The 13,165-nt window shown below is 32.5% G+C and overlaps 1 protein-coding gene across 3 annotated transcripts; it reads right to left on the reverse strand.

Annotated features, from left to right (window-relative positions):
• Positions 1 to 1,358: 1,358 nt before the first annotated feature.
• LOC122598016 lies at positions 1,359 to 11,911 on the reverse strand. Of its 3 annotated transcripts, none has more exons than XM_043770621.1 (7): positions 11,827 to 11,911; positions 4,907 to 4,973; positions 4,417 to 4,536; positions 3,969 to 4,047; positions 3,326 to 3,412; positions 2,205 to 2,267; positions 1,359 to 1,669 (listed from the first exon to the last, which is right to left on the reverse strand). In XM_043770621.1, exons 2-7 carry the CDS (start codon positions 4,960 to 4,962, stop codon positions 1,592 to 1,594), a joined length of 483 nt encoding a protein of 160 aa, XP_043626556.1. In that variant the 5' UTR covers positions 4,963 to 4,973; positions 11,827 to 11,911; the 3' UTR covers positions 1,359 to 1,591. The 3 variants fall into 3 exon arrangements, with proteins under 3 accessions (XP_043626556.1, XP_043626555.1, XP_043626557.1); XM_043770620.1 differs by having other exon boundaries at positions 11,776 to 11,888; XM_043770622.1 differs by having other exon boundaries at positions 11,848 to 11,862.
• Between the last annotated feature and the right edge of the window lie 1,254 nt (positions 11,912 to 13,165).

Raw genomic sequence — 13,165 nt, forward strand, 5'->3', positions numbered from 1 at the left:
TCAAGTCTATAATCTATAAACCCTGAAACTCTATTTTAAATAATTTAAACACTTTTTCCGATATTTCCATATTGCCCTTAATTCACACATTACCTTTAATTTTATATCTCTATACAGAATCACACAAACACTCTACCAAGATCTAACATACAGTCACTTATTTCACTCCTTCTCATTTACACACACGCATATCAATTCTTTCCCTACTGTTTTGTATTATCATTACCGTTTAACCGTCGTAACGCGCGAGCACCAACCCTCGTTAAATATAGTTATATTAGTTAATGTTTTTTTCTTCTTAGATACGAGTAATTAAGATAGAACATGAGGACTGAGGAGTACTTTTCATACCGAATAATAGATTAATATTTTACTGAAATATTAAAATATATTGACCATCACTTTGAAGCTTAGTTGGCTGCACATGGACGATAGTTTCAAGTTTTAACCAATTGGCTTGAAAAAGGTGCGGCTGCCTGTTTTGCAAAATTAGTTGGACAAAAGCCAATTGGTCAACAGAAACTTACGGAGTATTACTTAATTAAACTATATTACATAACAACTAGCTACTAATTATGATTTTGATTAATTAATCAAAAGAATTAGCAATGGATTATTGCAGTATTTAGTTATATTTTATATTCGTTGTGCCAACTTGCTAATTAAAAAGAAGTACGTACCTTTTCTAAGAAACTCATTGTGGATCAGATTTGTTCATATACTTTAAAAAAAAAAAAAAAAACTAGACTATCTTTTGATATAGTTTATGGGAAAAACTAAAATGTTGCTAGAAACACGGTAGAAGCATGTTTCTCTCTCACAAACTCACCCACTAAAAATCACATGTTTGAAAATAAAATCTCTCTTCACTGAAAATCATGATGGAAACATGTTGCTAGAAACATACTTGTTAACCCTATAGTTTATTTGTGAATAATGCTTCATAAACTACCAGAATGTCAATTAAAGTACGTTAATTAACTAGTGGTAGTGTGATAGTATTGATTAGTGTTGTTAATAATAATTTGAGAGATTTCTTGAGGAATCACAAATGTACTTTAATTGAAAGTGAGTCTTAACAGCCTTTCTTGCTAGATAGCAGTATAAGTTTATAACAAATCCTAACTACATCTGTTAGAGCTATCACGTGCTTGTCACATGGTTTAAGTTTAGTTACATTTTGAGTTGCTTGTGTGATCACCGATAATATTCGTAACATGATATATAATTATTTCTTTAAGGTGGAACTCGTGTCATGTTCATGTTAACAGGTTGTGACTGAACGTGTTTACAAGTTCATATATCGTAGTCCGAACTCAAACTGCAGTTTAGTTCTTTTCTTTTTTAAACAGCACATATTACTCAAAATTTAAATGATAAAATTAATAAGTTGATGGTCTCGGTATTTTGAATAAACACAATAAATCATAACATACGTATAAACAAACAAGAGACCCATCTGAACAAGACTTTCAAGAACTCAAAAAATCCATACTTCTGGAGATCTTGACCAAATGAATTAAAAAAAAGCCTTGAGAACAACGTATACTTATGCATGACAATGATCCCAGAATACCATTGGAGCGCCATTTTACTTGTGACTGAACGACCCTATGTTGTGGCGTTTGAAGAACTCTCTAAACCCATATGCACTGACATCATAGTTATACTGCAAATACATTGACAAGCGCCATATAGATGGTTGTTAGTAGAGGCATTTTATAAACAATATTAAAGCAAAGAAATGATTCTTTAAGTACATTTGGACATATAGGGACAAATTACACATAAATCAATGTTAGATACAAACATAAGAGGTTACAGGAGAATCATTTTCATCTGTAATATATAGCCTTCTCAAAATGCTTATTGTTGAAGAATGTTTCATTTTATTTTAAATTTTATAAAATACCCTACATACTATCAATGACTTTGGTTTTCTGTTTCTTTAAATTGATGGATAAAGAAGACAATATAAAGATTTTCAAGATCTTATTTTCCCCCTTATAAATCGACAGTGATCATACCTATACTATAAGAGTGCAATTTAGACCTCTAATACAATTATGAGGCTAAGAAAGTATGTGAAGAGTGGAACAAAATTTAAATCACCAACACATTTCCATTACTTGATTGGTATGATGTATTTTCGAATATGAGATACCAGCATAAACGTATGTGTTTAAGAAGTTAAAGAAACTCACAGGTAAAACTTTCACAGAGTACTTTGTGACATTTGGATCAGCGGCTCTTCCTTGATTATTTGCCTGTACCAAATGAGTGAAATGACCACACTCAGTGACAAGTAACACGTCATCCCATATGATTTGTGGTTCAGTTTGAGTTCATGATTGGGACTGACAAGGACACTGATATCTTAGGTGGAAGTATATAGGTAAACATATAAGCCAATGTAGAGATGGGAATTTTGGCATTTAGCAATACATGGATTGATTCAAGTTATGATTTATCTCTAACGGGTAAAAAAAGACCAGCTTATAAGACAGTGGAGCAAAGGTTGCAGTGTTGCACAAAGTATATAGTGCATAAAACCTGTTAATCATTGATTATAAAGTTTTTTTATTTTTGTTTATCTAACACGCACATTCTTTGTAAAAATCAGAAGTTGAACAAAAAGTGTTGTTGGTTAACACATTCAGTCCAAAATGCTACCCATTTTGACATATTATCCAACTAGTGGAACAACGCATTCTGCCACCAACCACGTGTTAGTGGGCTACCACTAAAATCCAAGTATGGTTCAGGGTAATTCTTCAATGTTATTCATGTCAGTTTTGTTGATTTAAGATTTGATCATTACATATAACAGGAAAATTTTTGTAATATCACCAAGATGGCAAATGTCTATAGTAAAGGATATTAAAAACATTCATTTGGCAGATATGCAGTAAAATTCAAGCAAACACAAGTCTAATGTTATTGTATTATTGTATTGTTCAAGCAGAAGTAGTAGTCACATTTCTAGGACATAGGGAGTCATCTTTTGATAGAGTGACTGTATCTCATGCGGTGAATGTTATACAATGGGCTAGAATTGTCTATTTGAACTCTGTTAAGAAGCTATATAAATGATTATTGACATCTTAATGAACATCTATTCTAATTGGTTCAAAACCATCTCGGTAGCCACCATTTCCTACAGAATCAATAAAATTTATGTCTGTTGCCCACGGTTGAAGTGCTATCAGATCCAAAGGGCACATGTAGTGATGTAGTCATGGCATGAATTAGAAAGGGAATTTGTGATATTAAACAAGACTTAAATGAAGACCATGTGGATAAAACCAAAGAGTATAAAACTTACTTGTGCTGGACTATGAAACATTTCTATAAATGGATAATCTTTCTTTTGTCGTGTCATACAAAACCCAATATATTTTGGACATTCAACCTGAAATACACCATTAAGAAACAGCAAATCATGAAAAGATGGTCGAAAGACTGCTTTTAAAACATTCTGTCACATTAACCTAGAACAGCATTTTTTAAAGAATGGCAAGATGGGCGAAAACAGGTTTGATAATAGGGTTTGGTAATTCAACATGTCATAATTGTACGTTCCAAAACAATCCAGGTCGGGTCAGGTTGGACGCCAACCCCTCTTTTTTCAATATAAAAAAGGTTCAATACTTAGTGCATTAATAATGATTACCAAGAGGTTGCGAGTTCAAGTCTCATTGTGGATAAATAGTAAGTATGTGTGTGATTAGCAACCAAGAGATTGTGGGTTCAACATTGAGGAATTTTTAACCTTGATTAATTTTTAGTGATCTTTTTCTATTTAGCTGTTTGACATGTTAGAGTTAAAACATAACCCCAATCGAACCATCCATAAGTGACTCGGTGGATATTACCACCTCTAGCTTAACATCTTGCGATATACGAAGATGACTACATTTATGGACAGATAGACTATTTGATTGATTAGCGAACTACAACCAACTTACACGCATAAATTTGATTTCGGGATAAAACTCAGCAGCAGCTTCTTCCAATACTTTGTCAAGATGCTTGGTGTAGTTACTCCTGTAACAAAACAAGCCCGTCAGACCATGCCACCATGTATTCATTGCAAGCACTATATGAAGATAACAACTAACAAAGATACTAGAGGTGGCAAAACAAAGGGGTGGGCAACAAGTCAAAACAAGTAACTTTTAGTACCTCTATTTAATTTTTCGCATAAAATGACTTGGAGAATTATATGCACTTTAAATGCAGTTCGGGGGAACTTCAAGCTGACCCACATGATTTGATACTTTTTGGATACTTGTATTATCATTTTACCCATTTGACCGTTTAAATACAAAATACGTATAGATTTGACACGTTCAAGATTCAGACGAGTCAAAATTGGCACATCTAAGGGAGAATGTATGAAAGGACGAAGATTACTTGATGGTGAATGCAACTATCACTGGGTGACCTTGATGCAGAAGATGCACAAATTCACGCTCTGAAGTAAAATGAATAACCTTCGATAGCCCAAGATCCTTTGGATATCCAGTATAATACCTTTAAGTTAATAATGAAAAAATAATTTAATATGATATATTGATATGCCAGTTAACACAAGCAAAGAACAAATGTTACATATTGAAAATGTATTTAAGATAACATTTTTCTCAGCAAGAGGAGCTTCATGACTGTCGCAGTATGTATTCTGTAGATAATGGAACTTTAATATCAACTATCAATGTAAAATAAATACAAGTTTTGGAGCCAAAAAACAGTTTAACATCCAAATTCATATCGTAAATTGATTGAGGATCTGAGAAAGTAGAGGTTAGAGGTCAGAAACATGAAAAGGAGATAAAAAAAATGACGAATCAACAAGAAAGAGATATAATAAAACAGCTTTAAAACAACATAACTGAACACATACTTGCAGGTGGAGCGAAGATTCATAATCATATTACTGAAAAATGAATGCTCCTCCATCTTGTAATAATCTGAAAGAGATTAAACACAACAATTGTTGAAAAACGTATACTCATATTACACTATATAATAGAAAGTCATAATTCTATGAAATCCCTATATGAATAAACCCACATATAGAGGTGCCAAAATGGGCAGGTCGCAGGTTAGCTTAAAGCAGATCAATATTGGTTAGAGTTTTGAATGCGCAGGTCAAAATGGGAAACTTTAATGAATGGGGGCATCTGGGTCTGGTTCAATCAGTTCATATTAGCTTAAAAACACAATCTTTGTGCAAATTTACTTTAGACTTTATAAAGAACTGGCATTAACTACTTTACCAAAAGGATTGCCTACTTATAAATAATGAACAATAAGTATGTATCAATAGGCTGTCACCAATTCTTTATGCAATTTTAAGCAGAGTAAACCATAGTTGTCAAAAGCGAAGGCGACCTCAAAGCGCAAAGACCCCAAATGGGGCAAAGGCGAGAGGCGCAAAAAAAGCGTAGGCCCGGAAAAAAAAGCGCACTAAGTAAATAAATATAAAATCTTTTTTATATATAAAGCTAGAATCCAATCCTAAAATTTAGCTAAAATAAAGCTTAGTTGGCACAAGCCTTAATCCTTTAATTCATTTATTTGATTAAAACTAATCTATTTATGACGTATGCAATCTTTACTAATATTTATTAATATTATGTTATACAATTAAATAATCAAAAGAAATAGACTGAAGTGTTGAACGTTTCATCTCTCTATTATTATTTTCTTATATAAACTTCATTCCTTTACCTCCCCGGTAAAATTGATCTCTTTTCCATTGAATATAGGGATTAGAATATTAGAATGTAAACAACTTTACACGAATTGTCATAGTACGTATTGAACTTCAATATTATGCATTGTAAGTAATAAACTTTCAAATTTTGTGCATTGTATATATTTGAGTATATGTGTCAATCATATAATTTGCCACTTGTAAGTTTTTGATTGGCCGAATACATACAATGCACAGAATTTGAAAGTTCATTACATACGATGTACAAGATTGAAATTCGATACACACTATGATAATTCATGTAAAGTTGTTTACATTATAAGGTACTAATCTCTTGAATATACATATTAATGTTCAATTTTCAGATAATCTATTATCTTATTTGGTATCTATGTGACTGGTGAAGTAATATCTCGACCATGCATCTAAGTTTTTATCTTATCTATATACAATAATTTTATATCTTATATAATAATAATTATTATTATTATAATATATATAAACCAATTTATCTTTTGGTATTACTGTATATCGCGTTGACAGTCATCATGCCAGTCTAATTCAGATCATTGACAAAACACAAAACCAATGGTATGTTGGTACATGATTATTTACGAACGGGAAATGATTAATCTGCCTAATTAAATTTTTTAAAAATTCTCCGAACTATAAGATTATGATATATGGCAAAATCAATAGTTGGGATTAAAAAGAAGAATCAATAAGGTACACATATCATGATTTGAAGGTTTTTAAAGGATTTTGTAGGAAGATGTTTAGGAGGATTAATCATTTTCCTTTACGAAAATGTATATTATTTGTATTTTTTATTCTTTAGAATAAGTAAATAGTAAGAAAAATATGACTAATTTCATATTTATCAAATTTGCATACAAAGTTTCCTCCTGCTTTTGAGAGGACTTTCTATTTGTCTTCCTTATATATTGCAACAAACTTTTAGGGTATGTTATTATAGATGTATAAGCAGTGTTAACGTGTTTTACACGTTTAGTATTTACATCACAACTCATATAACTATAAGCAATTATCATAATATTACCCGGGTAGTCACCCGGGTCCTTAAGCTAGTATTTATATATAGTGAAAAATAATAGTAAAAAAAATCAGATGTCAGTTATAATGCCAAATATCTTTCAAAAAATATAAACTTTTCAACCAAAAACTTCAAATTATTATAAACATATATAAAAAATATCACAATTTTTCTTCCCCCCATTTTATATTTTCACTCTTTCATCTTAAACAGACTATGGTCACTCATTTTGGCCGGAAAACATTAGATCTAGCCACGATTTGGCCGGATCTTGAATGATTTGGTCGACTTGGGCCTAGGGTTTCAGGCGCTGGAGGTGCGCCTCGCCCGCCTTTTGCGCCTAGGCGCAAGAGGTGCTCGCCTTTGACAACACTAGAGTAAACAAGAAAAAAACAAGTATGGCAACAAGTACCGCAATACAAACACTTAATCTTTTTTGGAGGCTGTGACAATATTTAGCATTGTTTTTTCTTCTAGTAATACTAGCAAATCTCATGACAAACCATAGCATAACCAAAAGATAAATGAAAATAGCGAAGTACATCAATGTACTCCCAACCCAAAAAAGGGGCATACAATGAAGACACTAATCTGAACATCAAGATACAAGCAAAATAAAGAGCAGAGATTATCCCATACATTTATACATTACGTAGGGGTAAGGTTGTCTATATCTCAACCTCCCCTATACACCGTAGTAGATGTTATTGGGACCCATAACCCATGGAAAATGATATTGGGTGTTAGTGTGTTACTTACTTACTAGACTAGCCCATAATAATTGATTTCATACAGTAACAATAGGTGTTTTCTAGGTTTGAACTTGACATATGAAATGCTAGTTCTGCCTTATTAACTACACATTCACATACAATTATACAGTAAACCTTAAAGGCCACACGATAAGAGCTCTAGAAATCCACTGATTATTGATTTCTAGGTTATAGCCGAACTAAAGAGTTATAGCCGAACTAAAGAGTTATATCCAAAACTAAGGAGTTATATCCGAAACTAAAGAATGAATCCGAAACTAAAACATACAGCTGAAACTAAAGTATTAGTCTAAAACTAAAACTTATATCCAAAACTAAAGATAGTCCGAAACTAAAACTTATATCTGAAACTAAAGAATGAGTTAGAAACTAGAACTAAAAAAAATGTACACTTTTGAGCATGTAAAAACCTAACCAAACACCCCCAAAAACTAAACCAGATTGAGTATGTATTAAGGACTGAGCAAAGAGTACCGAGCAAGTAAAGGACTGATCGAATAACTACGGACAACCAGATATGATCACACAGTCACACACACAAAGTAGGGAATAAAGAAGCAATGATTGATGTGGGCAAAACCGAATAAGCAGGAAGAGAAATGTGACAACTGAAACTAATGTCTAATAATAGGAACAAACAAAACAAGCAAACAAACAAAATAATAAGCAGCATGCTCCTTACGGAACAATCAGCAAACAAACTTCACTGAAATCGTATACAAATTAGCAACAGATTACAAAATAGCATTCATACCGATCAAAACCTTCTATAAGTAACCATCTGTATGAAACAAAACTAATAATAAGAACCAAACTACCAACAATCATTATGGAACAATAATAAGAAACATGCTCCTTATGTTTTAAACAGTAATGGCACAGTACTGTAGCAACTAACAACTTGTACATGGAACCGAGTTTCAACAATCATGTAGGAACCTGAGCCACTTGTAACACCCCACCGTTGGCGGAAACATGAGGTGTCATGAAAAGTACAGCACGACATGGAATTACATAGATACTACTAAATGAATAGAATATATTAAATATATTCCCAAAAACATGAGTTCAAAGTGATAACAGTGCTAAAATAGCTTATTACAATCAAGTCCATAAAGCAATAAACCAAGGCATGTAGCCTTAAAGTCTGACAATTATTAAGGAGTACTAATCTCCGAAGTCCAGCCTAGCATAGCCTTATCCCTGATTAGCCTGAGTACTTGAAAAGTATACTAAAACGTGTCAACACAAAGGTTGGTGAGTTCGTAGGTTTTAGTCAAAAGTCTAGTCAAAGAATAAGTCTTTTGTCGATTATTTTAAGTCTAAACAAGTAATAGTTCAATATATAACGAGCAGAGTTACGCCCTAATAAGTCCAAAGTCTCAATGCCTCAAAGTCCGGCCTTACGGTACCTGCCTTAGTCCAAAGTCTCAAGTCTCGACTCACACAATAAGTACGTCCAAAGCACAACAAACAACACATAATCACACACATACAACAAGATCAAAGCACGTCAGATGGCACAAGTAACTCTATACGCACAGGCTCAATATTGAACATAAAACAGAAACCGACAAAACTGTTTGAAAATAAGTATACTTTCCACCCCAAAACTTGTAAAAAGAGGGGCTACGAAACTCACCTGAAAAGTGTTATGATAGTTTAACGAACGAGCATGACAAGCACAATCAAAGTCCACGACAATCAACACCTATCAATAATACATGACAAGTCACAATGAAAGTCTTTGGTCTTAAGTCTTAGCCTATTAGAAATGCCTTTAAGTGCACATGTCTTTATTTAACTTCTAAAACGACGTTTGACAAAATTCGAATAAACCGAACAAGAGTCTGGATTTGACAACAAAGTCCTTTATTAAGTTCAAACACATTATTATATCAATACAACCTCATTTGAAATCATTTTATAGTTCAAAATAAGTTTTACTCGAATTTACTGAAAATTAGACAAAACCGGAGATTTTAACCGAAAAGCTTACGAAACCGAAACGAGTTGAGGTTGAGCTCAACCTAATGGTTGAACTTGACCATGTACAGCCCAAAAATGTCATTTTAGAACCATTTAATCATAAGTTAGTCAATTGGACCAAAACTACATCTTTTGAGAAAACTAGTCAATATTAGGAACCGATTAAGCGCGTACGGACACGAAAGGCTAAAGAATTCGATTATATGAGTTGGGAAGTGGTCAAACTCGACCATGACAGGTCTAGTTAGACCTGGACAGAGGTCAAAAAATGAGTTCTTCCCAAGACTTAAGGGTCCGAGAGTTAAAACAAGTCATTTGGAGTCAACTAGGAGCTTTACGAGTCGTTTAAGCGACAAAAACCCATGGAGGTCGAGCTAGACCATTAGAGGTCGAGCTTAGACCAGCCTAGGTCGAGCTAAGCCTTCCTAGGTCGAGCTTAGACCAGCCTAGGTCGAGCTAAGCCTGGCCGGAGTCAGATTCAACGCGATTTGTGCAAAAAACGAACGATTTTGATGCGATTTTGCTAAAATAACGAGATCTAAGTCTAGCCAATCCATATCCATGAGTCTTGATTGCTCAAAAGTGTCACAAATCAGTACAAAAAGGGTGAAGTTCGACCGATTTCATACATCATGTGTCTGACAATTGCACAACCTTCATCTTGGATGTGAAATCGACTAGTTTTAGAGTCTTTTAGCCAAGTGAAGGATATCTTCAATTTTTGCAGTTGCACAAGATCCAAATTACAAAAGTGCATAATGTATCAAATCAAAGCCTTAATCAAGGTTCAATTCGTTTCTTACACACAATTGTAACCGAAATTGCACAATCAAAAATCAAAGACATGATTCGCTTAACTTTTGATAAGAACCGAAAAGAAAACATATACATATACATATAAAACGACTTGAATAGATTAAGAACAGATCTTACACAAGTTTTGATGTAGAAAATGATAATATTTACTTGTTTCTTGATCGGGGATTGAAGCCTTGATTGATTTGCAAGCGTTTAAAACCGAAATCAAGCGATTTTTGCAAGATAGAATTTGAAAGAAAGCCTTGAGTGTGTGTGTGGCTAGGTGAACGACCAAAACAAGGAAAATGAGAGCAAAAGGCTTGTCTTGTATTTATAGGCATGGCCAAGGAAGGGGGGGTTCGTCAGACTAACGGAACGCCTGACAGTTTTAGTCCTTTTCGCTTACCGGACGAACACCGAAAGTCATAGAAATAATTTAACCATATTTTATGATATAATTTTGAATTACGAACAATACGACTAGTCACATGACCATATTTGACCCACGAAAGTATTTTAAATCTTTATTTAGGCATTTCTATTAGGCAGCTCATCTTCCTCAAACATTCGCACCAGGTCTTGAAAAGTCTAGAACACTAGTATACAATAAATATTACATGTCTTAATCATAATGTAATCCATAGAATCTCACGTCTTTAGACTTAGGTTTGACGGAAACTGACCTTATTCGAACGGAAAAGTATAGTCAGACGGACGCTCGGGTGACGGTTGTTACACTACTAATAAGAAAAAATAGTACACTTACTATATAATCATGTAGTCTACCTAGTTGAGAATCAGAAACAAAATTCAGCAATTGATAGCACCTAGCAAACTACAAATTTCAACCTCGAGCAAAAAAAATACCAAGTAAATCACTGAGTTAAGAACAGCGAGCACACTGTTGTTACTACTTACTGTAATAAATTAGCAATCTAAATTGAAAAACTTAATTAGCAAACTAGTTACACAGTACTAAAAAACAGCAAACAAGCAAATCTATAACTAAGCAACCTATCGCAAAAAAAAAAAAGAAAATATATGAGCACAGTAAGTGAACAAACTAGTAGCCAAGATAACAACCATCTATATCTATACAAGCACTATTTTTATTCAATGCTGACCTTCAAACAAGAACTTTCACACAAGCATTTCGTCAAACAGTTTGCGTGCATTGTAAACTTCAAACTAAAAAATAGAAATATTGAGCCAACGAATTCAACCAAACAGCCTACAATTTCATTCACATATCAATTCATAATAATCAATAATCTTAATGACTTTTCAGTTTAAATCATCAACAAGCAACAATGTTAACAAAACCGAATCAATTGATAACAATCTTTAGCAATTAATTGACTTAATTCTCAGTTTAGCAATGCAATGGTGTTTGTGTAGATAGCCCAGATATAAAAGTAGAAACAGCTTAAATTATTTACCGAAAAATGATGAACTATAAGCAAGATAAAAGAATGATAAAATTGATTCACATTTGAAGCTTAATCTCCAACCACAGCAAGTTTTCCACTATGAGGGGTGTTTGGCATAGCTTATTTGCTTGTTTGAAATGGTTTATATTTGGTAGAGTTAACTACAGAAATTGTCCTTAGTGGACCTCCCCTTGCACCTTTTATCCTTTAATTTAATAAATTACAGTTTTAATCACTTTATTTCGTTAGCACTTTTGATCCTGATCATTAATGTCTGTTTAATATGTTATTACGTGTCAGTTACGTGATTGGTAATTTCATCTTTAATGACCCAAGGACTAAAAGTGTGGTCTTCTTCTTCATAAGATAAAAAGTGTAATCCCTTTAGCCTAATCCTACATCCTTACTAATTTCCTAACTTTTTAATATTAATCTAAATTAATTTACATTTTTTGGTTTTCCATCACCAACTTACATTTTAACCCCAATCCAAAACATTTAATTTACACTTTTTGGTTTCCATCACCAATTTACACTTTAACCCAATTTAAAAATAATTAACTTACATTTTTTGATTTCCTATCACCAATTTACATTTTAACCCAATTTAAAAATAATTAATTATACTTTTTGGTTTTGCATCACCAATTTACACTTAAAAATATTTAATTTATACTTTTTGGTTTCTATCACCAATTTACAACTTCACCCAATTTAAAAATAATTAATTTACACTTTCGGTTTTATTGGTAGTCTATAATATAACTCACGTACGACAAGAAAAAAAAAACTACGATCAACTACAAAAGGTTTTTTTCTTTTTATATACTTTGCACATAATTAATCATTATTATTATTTTTTGACATTGAATTCTTATGTTAATGTTATTATTATTTTTTTAAATTTAGTTTGAGGTTCGTTATGGCTTTTTCTTCAACATCAAAAAATATGACCACATTAGTTCATCTTGAAGATCTTAAGCCAACACATGTTAACCATCATTTACGACTCTGTGTTATGCATGTATGGACTGTTTCGGAGTGGAACAACCCGAAGAATATCAAAACGTTCGAGATGGTCTTTGTTGATGAATTGGTATGTATTTTTCAAATTATATAGTTTACACTTTTAGAATATAAGAAACTATAAATTTTTTATTTAATTAAAGTTGGAAAAAAAAGGTAAACTGAAATCAATATTAATATGGAGTTAAGTTTCGTATGTTTCTTCTTTAGTTTTCGTATTGATTAAGTCGTAATATATGACTTAACTAATCTAAATATTATATATTAAATTTTGTATTTGTAACCTATATTAACTCTTAGGATTTACGATTATATCTTTATATAACCTTTTAGATATAAAGTATAAATTTGTTATGAGTAGGTTTCTGATTAA

The sequence above is a fragment of the Erigeron canadensis genome, chromosome 4 (assembly GCF_010389155.1).
Source record: "Erigeron canadensis isolate Cc75 chromosome 4, C_canadensis_v1, whole genome shotgun sequence".
In the NCBI taxonomy this organism is placed as follows: domain Eukaryota; kingdom Viridiplantae; phylum Streptophyta; class Magnoliopsida; order Asterales; family Asteraceae; genus Erigeron; species Erigeron canadensis.

Bases quoted from the DNA above. Each gene is read 5' to 3' on its own strand.
- LOC122598016 (XM_043770621.1), bottom strand. From the start codon at position 4,962: ATGGAGGAGCATTCATTTTTCAGTAATATGATTATGAATCTTCGCTCC. The intron at 3,413-3,968 runs GTAAGTTGGTTG...GGTGTATTTCAG, and splicing joins CCGAAATCAAATTTATGCGT to GTTGAATGTCCAAAATATAT. The intron at 1,670-2,204 runs GTGAGTTTCTTT...ATGTATTTGCAG, and splicing joins ACTCTGTGAAAGTTTTACCT to TATAACTATGATGTCAGTGC.